The sequence below is a fragment of the Glycine max genome, chromosome 19, assembly GCF_000004515.6.
Source record: "Glycine max cultivar Williams 82 chromosome 19, Glycine_max_v4.0, whole genome shotgun sequence".
NCBI classification, from domain to species: Eukaryota; Viridiplantae; Streptophyta; class Magnoliopsida; order Fabales; family Fabaceae; genus Glycine; species Glycine max.
Genome location: NC_038255.2, coordinates 34,258,956 through 34,266,590, shown reverse-complemented (window position 1 = coordinate 34,266,590; position 7,635 = coordinate 34,258,956). Strand labels below are relative to the sequence as shown.

The following is a 7,635-nucleotide window of genomic DNA, read 5'->3' as shown; positions in this document are numbered from 1 at the left end:
AAAAAAACTTTAAAGAAGATTTTAAAATCATAATAAAACAACTAGTCTAAAAAGCTTTTGACTTTTACTTATCTTTTTCCCTTCCAAATCAAATTTTGAAATTAAAAAACACACCACTCAAAAAACTTAACTTTAAGTTTAAGAAATTATAAAATTACCAAGCACTTATAATTTTAAATTTAAAACTCTAGTTTTTAACTTAAACTTTAGGTGGCTTTTAAGTTTTAAAAAAATCAAAGCAAACACTACTAAGTAATTAACCATTCTTATCAACAACTATGCAAATAGGATTACACAGTGTAGCAACAGGATATGAGAAGAGAGAAAAAGGAAAAGTGGCAGACAATCACACACATAACTACATATTTTTCATTCAATTTTTGTGTACATACTCAGATTTACATCTACTCCAAATTAGACCACCAAAACGTACACTTTACACCATGTACAAACCCAAGTTCACATCTACTCCAAACATTCTACTCAAAAGCACTATTTACTCTTTTGGACTTGATAATCTAAAAGGACTACTTGTTGCATTTACAACCTAGGTAACATGCTACTGAGCACAACAATTTACACTAAGTTATGTACATTGGTGTTTAAGCTTTCTACTGTAAAGTGTGAATTCCAAGCCCCTTTGCTGGGGGAGGAACATATACAATTTCTTTATCTTGCATACATACATTTCTGTTTGATTTGAAAGTAACACAATGAAAATGCTGAGAATGTACAAAGGAGGACTCAAGAATAAGATTTGATCAACTTAAAATTCTGAAAAGATCGAGCTTTGAAAAAATTTCCCAAGAGAAATCCAATTGTTGTTGGTTGAGGGGGCTTTGGTGAAAGATTAGAGTTATGCTTTACTTTCAGTACTTTGTCACCAATTTGTCTGCGAATTGAATCTATAATCTTGGGGTCAACTGGGTTACCGGTAACATCTGTGACATAAAAAGTATCTCTTGCCTTTCCTTCTTCGGTTGATATTTCTGCTCTTTTGATACATAAACTGTTTTCACGAAATGTTCTTGTGATATCTGAGAGGAGTCCTACGCGATCTTCTGTGCACAACTCCAGCCCCATTCCCTGTATCAAACATAATCTTAGCATACCGTTGAACAAAAAAGTAGTGAGGAGTATAGCTTCAAGCTGTGGATTGTTATCACACCTCAGATGCTCGCCTTTCAATTGCTGCTTCAAGACACTGCATGAGGCGTTCTCGCTCTGCCTCTGAACTTATGGGAAAGCCATCAACATGGCGAATATAAAATTCCTAGATGAGGGAGAAAAGGCTCAGTCAGAAAAATTCATGCAGAAAATTGTCCAAAAAGGGTCAGACCAATCCACGCTAACCAAATGAAAGTATAGATTTGATGCATCAATCAGCTTTTGTAATCATATAGAATCCATATAGTTCAAATGATCAAAATAGAGTAAATAGTATATGCACTGACAATGTAAAAAGTTTTTATACTGTTATCTAATAACAAACTATCATATATGATAAGATTGTTGACTTTTACAACAAATACCTTAAAAGTCATTCTAATTGGTGATTTCTAATTGATTGATTGATTGTGTAAAACGTTTATATTGACAATACAGAAAAATTAAACTCATGTTAATATTCAAGTTTAGATACAATAACAAGTACAGGCATACAAAACAAAAAAAAAGTTGAACCATGTAGCAAAAAACAGAAAGTTGGCTAACCTGAAAAGCTTCCATCCTTAATGTCTTGACAACACCATGAAAAACTACATACTGCATGTCAGTTAAAGTGCAAACAATATCGAATAACAACTTTGGTCGATCTTGTGCTCTCATGGTAACCACAGTGTAATCTTTCTCAACACAATCTCCGACAGTTACATGAGGGAGAGGGCGTTTATCTCTATCTCTAAGTTCCTCTTGTCCTGCTCTTTCAATCCTTTCATAGTCCCTGTCAGCAAACATAATCTGATGCAATCTTCTGTCCCTATTTGTAACACCATGGGGTGAAAGCGTTGTCCTTGCTGTCTTTGGATCATTACTCCCCCTAAGGACATTAGAAAGCAAATCCCTTATTGTAGAGAGGCGAGATGGATCCTTGATGGCACAGCCACTGGAATCATCCGTCACGTGAACTACGGCCGCAGCTCTAGTATTGTGTGTCCATATCTCAGCAGTCACCACATTACAGTGAAGGTCTGTGAGAACTGCACAGATTTCAGATAGTAAACCTGGCCGGTCTGTGCCGGTGAGTTCAATTACAGTGTGCTCTTCAGTAGGTACAACCCCTACAGACTCTCTCAATGAGGGTACAAAGCTGGGATTGTTTTCAAGTCTCTACAAAATAAAAATGAAAGAAAAAAAATATCAGAAAAGAAACAACAAATGACAAGCCTTATTGACTATCTACCATCAAGGAACTATATATTATTCACATGATGAGATTGAAAGATCACTTGAACAAACAAGACATTGATATCTTAATGGACCAAAATCAGGCATCACATCACCAGAATGGATAACTTACTACATGTGCAGCATGATATTTATTAAGATCAAATCTTCATAATTTCAAGACCCTTAAATTTCTTCAAGGATTTTATGTTGCTTTATCATCCTATGTTCACTACACTATTAAATAAATCAGTAAGACAGTGATAAAAACAAGTTTATCTATCATCTTTCAGCCCAAGCACTTCTAGCAGTGTGTACACCAGATGGATCTGGCAGGCTCATACAACCTTTGCTGGAAGAATAACGGAACCAACAGAATTTCGATAACTAAAAATAAATAAACAGTGAAATAAAAAGTGAACAATTAAGATTGAGCATGTTCTTCCATTCCACTTTGGAAAACGAGTTCATAGCTAGCTAGTTCAATCAGCAAGTAGAAAATAAGGTAAAAGGATGCTAAAGTTATTATCACTGTGTTATTAAAGAACCAAATTCAGATCAGCATACTCTAATACAAGTGTCCTGCTTACTTACCTGAGGATTTCTAGCAAAGAAGAAAAAGGGGCCAGGTGACCCTTCCATAAAGATGGAGAAACACAAATAAGCCTTAATTGAAGCATTTTATAAAATGCAAGCATACAAAACCCTACCCTCTGAATATAATCAATGACTTCCTTATCTCTGATCTTGTTTCCTTTATGATCAATCACATTAAACACTGAAAAAAATCAAGATTGATACTAGGATCAGAAGCATAGTTGATAATAATAATTATAATAATACTATTTTTAGTCTTTTCTCCCTTTTAGGTTTCCACTGATGAAGAGGAGAAAACTTACCATCCATGAACCACACCCCATCAGAGGAGATGTAGGCCTTTGTTATTACAAGGTTCATATCTGATATAACTTGGACAACATCGAGGAGAATCCCATGTTTGTTGACACTGTCAACCTGAAAAAATATTTAGATAATAAAAAAGTGGATAGCTGTATTTTGTTTCCAAAAAGAAAAAATCTACTCAGGAAACAATTTTGATTTTATATTAAAAAAGAAAAAAAATGCAACTAAGGAGTCAATAACATCAAATCATTAGAAAATTTGAAAGAAAAAAGAAAACGGGAAGAATCTTTCTTGTTGTCAACTCAATTTTGTGAACCAAAACAGAGGAAAACACCAGCTTTATGACATCAAATCATTAGAAAAAACTGAAAAAGAAGAAGAATCTTTCTAATTGTCAACTCAATTTTGTGAAACCTAGACAAAGGGGAAACACAAGTTTTACCTGAATAACAGTGGCGTTTTCACAGGCATTGTTGTCAATCACAACCCTGCATAGCAAGACGCTAGTTAAATAAAAAAACAATACCACTCTTATGCACATAATATACAGTACACACACAATAACTGAAACATGGAAATAATGATAATCACATCAAACCACCTGAAAAATCATACCGTAAACGGCTAATATAATTATGAACACATGTGAGGAAAAATTCAACATCTAAAGTTGACCAAATATAGTTTTCTTAAGGGAAAAAAACGGTTTTGGAAACATAGTATGCTAATTGTTACATGGGATACTAAACTGAAAAGTGAAGAGTGTACAAAAGAAGAATTAAGCAAGGAACTTCCCTATCAGTGGGAAAAACTGAAAGCACCAAGTTGCAAAAAAGAGGCTTAATTTTATGCCCCACTTGATTAAAACTTCCATAAACCAAAAAGAGTACTAATAAAATTGTGATGCCAACCAAATTTGGATAAGCAAAAAATAAAAGCTGTCCCCAAAAAACAAAAAAGAAAGAAGAAGGCAGAGTGTGAAACAAAAACAACTCACCTTGGTGGGTTCATCCTTCTAATAAGCTTGGCATATTCATCATCCATAATTTTTATATGTACAATATGAAGAGACCAAGTAATAAGCACACACAAACAAACACAGACCAAGGTGGTTATGTGTTGAGAAGGTTGAAGAAATTAAGGACAGGAACTGCTACAACAAACAGGAACAACTTCTTGAAGCTCAAAGGACCAGGGAGAGAGAGAACTAAAAGTGAAGTTGCACTAACTTCACTTTGAATCCGTAATTTAAATTATTTTGTTTGGGGTTTTAAAAGCATAGGCTGCTGAGAAGTGTGAAGGCCGCGAAAGAAACGGGGCCGTTGCGTGTGACGTGGCGCTTCGGGATTGGGAAGGGGTGGTTACGTGGTTCCATTCTCCGTACTAGCCGAGGGTGCGGTTTCCTCTGATTCCTGTGATGACGTCACTCCCGCCACCTCACTCACGAACTTGGTCCCTATTTTTCTCTATAAATAAATATACTTTTAATTAAGATATAGGGTAAGATTATTGTATTTTATGTTTATAAATTATAATCCTTTGAAAATTATATATAAAAATAGAAGTCAAATTTTTCTCTGTCGCTTTTCTGCTGCTCTCTTGTCTCTTTATATTTTCGTTTTTCTTTTTTGTTAAATACTAATGGAAACATACGTAAAAGTTGTAATGTTATTTATTTGCATTTTTATCGACTTAACTATTCATTTGATCTTTGTATTTATACATTTTTTTAATATTTTATTCTTTACACCTAAAAATTATTTAGTTTAATCTCTATATGATCAAATTCCTTACATTTTAGTCGCTACAATTTAATACAACCTAACCTTGCTAACAATGCACTAATGTGATTTTGTCATGACATTTATGTGGTGTTGATGTAACATTAACGTATTTGTATTTTATGTTTTAGTATTATACTTATAATATTTTAATGTTTAATTTGGTCCTACTTACATATTTTTTGGTTTTAATTCTTTGAGCAATTTATTGTATGTTTTAGTCTCTATTACATTGTTCCTCATTATTTACTTTTCTTTCTCTTCCTTATCAACACCTCTTCCTTTATATTAAGGGTTTTGCTTCTTTATCAACTACTTATCATTGTCCCTAAATCGGAGATCTCTAGGTTGTAGGATTTAGATGCAATTCTTGGACAAGACAAGGTAGAATGCAAGTAGCAATTTGTGTGGGAATTCCTAGCAATGGCAATGACTTGCTGCATGGTTTTAATGTTGTTGCATAAAACATTTGGAGATATACGATGTTTAAGGACCAAATGCTTGGAGATATACAATAAATCAAACCCTTGTTGCATCATTTTAATCTTGTTACGTCAAATGCTTTGGTATCGAGGCCATTACTATACAAGTAATTTCATATGTTTTAGTTCTTGACTCAACTTGATAAGAATTGACTTGGCTCAAAGCTCAATTTGAGTTTGATGCGAACATTTTTTTACTTGAACTTGACTCAATTCAAACTTGCAAACAATTCAATTTAGCTCATAAAATAGCTCAATTTATTTTACATACTTTATTTAAAACAAAAAATAAAATTAGTTAAAATTACTTTTTATATATATATATATAAAGTTAATTCATGAATCAATCAATTCGAATTATATATAGCTCAAGTTTAACTCATTTTTTTAATGAACTCAATTTTTAACTCAAGTCCAACTCATTTCGTTCAGAACTAAGTTCAATAAGTCAATTGTTGAATAAAGTATTGAACTAGGTTGGAGTTAGTTCAATTCATTGCTAGTCCTATGACTTTGTTAGCTTTAGGTTTGGCAACACTACCACAATTGAAACTAGCAATGTAAAATCGCTAGAATTATCTTATTATTGTTAAACTCTACAAAATTTGAAAACAAAAACACTTCTACCACATACTTCAGCTAGAGGCCACTTTTTTGTGGTTGAGCCTATGTGCTTACTTTTTTCTCTTCCCTTCCTTTTCCCCTTATTTCTCTTTCTCTCTCTATAGAAACCAAGCAACCTACAATGTTAGGTCTATATGGTCCAATGTTTCACAACTGGACGATCCATCCATACCCAATATTTTGATGATTACAAGATAAAAATTATTGATGGATTAATGGTTTATTCTTAAGTGAAATAGGACTTACTATATATGAGCACACATGGTAATGATATTCTATCCTAATTCTCTTGTTAGTTATCATCCATTGATAGCTAGAACTTGTTTTTAAAATAGTTATATATAGTGTCCAACGCGCTGCTGAAACCAAGCATCCAATCTCTGTGAAAACCAATATCTATTAGTGATGTCCAACCACATACTGGATTCATGTTAGCTAAATAGAGAAGTCCATGTACCAACTCTCTTAATCATTCATTTTGCCTCTCTTATTTTGAATGTTAACATTTGAATTTCAAGTACATAAGAATAGAATAGAAGAGAAGAGAAAAAATCACAAGAGAATATTCCTCATTGGTCGTTATCGCTAGAGAGAGAAGCACATGCAGTTGTCTATACTTTTATTCCTCACTGGTCATATCGAGGAACGCTCTAATCTCGTAACAAATCTTCTCTGAAGTCTATAAAAGGCGACTTAGACATTGCTATCAAAAAATAAAAACAAAGAGAAATACAAGCAAGTGAAATTGAAGTGTTGAGATTCTAGTAACTCATTGGACGATACTACACTATGCTTAAATATTTATCCATTGCTTTGCAAAAATATTGATTGTATTTGTGTTTAAGTGCTTATTCACTCTTTAGGTGTTTTGAATCTATGCATTCATTTCAAACCTTTGTTATTTGTGAAAGTTAGAAGTGACTTAGTGTTAAACAATACTTGGGTGTTCTTAGATTCATAGGGAATCTAAGGGGTGTGCCAAAAGTGACCTAGAGAATGTTATTGTAGCCAAGAGTGACATGATATAATACTTGTTTGTAATCAAGTTTGATTAGTAGAACCTTTTACCAGTTTGTAAAGGAAAATTGGACTGTGAATCAGTATAAACGTAAGTATTTCTACTTCTCTTTAAAGCTATCTGACTTGTATTCTCTTGTGCTTATTTTGACACACTTTGTTAGACAAGTCTGCATTTAAAACCCTTTATGAAAACATTGTTTTACTAGCATTGAACGATAGTCTATTTTTGTTTCTAACATAACTATTTTTCTATCAATTGGATGATACATTCAAAACCTTATTTTTAGCATATCTATTTATGCGAAATAAAAAGAGGATGAAGGTGGTGAAAAGGAAAAGGAAGATATGGAAACAAAGAAGGGAGAAAGGAAAGAAGAAAGAGGAAGAAAAGAGGGGAGAGGTGTTGACAAGGATTAAATCATAAATAAAGGTTTAATTTC

General features: G+C 33.1%; 1 protein-coding gene across 2 annotated transcripts; it reads right to left on the bottom strand.

The window, feature by feature from the left end:
• Positions 1-348: 348 nt before the first annotated feature.
• On the bottom strand, positions 349-4,543 carry LOC100801859 (ACT domain-containing protein ACR6). Of its 2 annotated transcripts, XM_003553903.5 has the most exons (7): positions 4,286-4,543; positions 3,731-3,776; positions 3,285-3,399; positions 3,096-3,163; positions 1,714-2,328; positions 1,169-1,273; positions 349-1,086 (listed from the first exon to the last, which is right to left on the bottom strand). In XM_003553903.5, the coding sequence occupies exons 1-7, from the start codon at positions 4,330-4,332 to the stop codon at positions 745-747; spliced, it is 1,338 nt and encodes a 445-aa protein (XP_003553951.1). In that variant the 5' UTR covers positions 4,333-4,543; the 3' UTR covers positions 349-744. The 2 variants fall into 2 exon arrangements, with proteins under 2 accessions (XP_003553951.1, XP_040868381.1); XM_041012447.1 differs by lacking the exons at positions 3,096-3,163; positions 4,286-4,543.
• Positions 4,544-7,635: the final 3,092 nt, after the last annotated feature.

What these genes read in the sequence shown, in the direction of transcription:
- LOC100801859 (XM_003553903.5), bottom strand. Translation starts at nt 4,332, where the DNA reads ATGGATGATGAATATGCCAAGCTTATTAGAAGGATGAACCCACCAAG. An exon ending in AAAACGCCACTGTTATTCAG is followed by an intron (nt 3,400 to 3,730) that starts GTAAAACTTGTG and finishes ATATTTTTTCAG; the next exon opens with GTTGACAGTGTCAACAAACA. An exon ending in TCATTGATTATATTCAGAGG is followed by an intron (nt 2,329 to 3,095) that starts GTAGGGTTTTGT and finishes TTTATTTTGTAG; the next exon opens with AGACTTGAAAACAATCCCAG.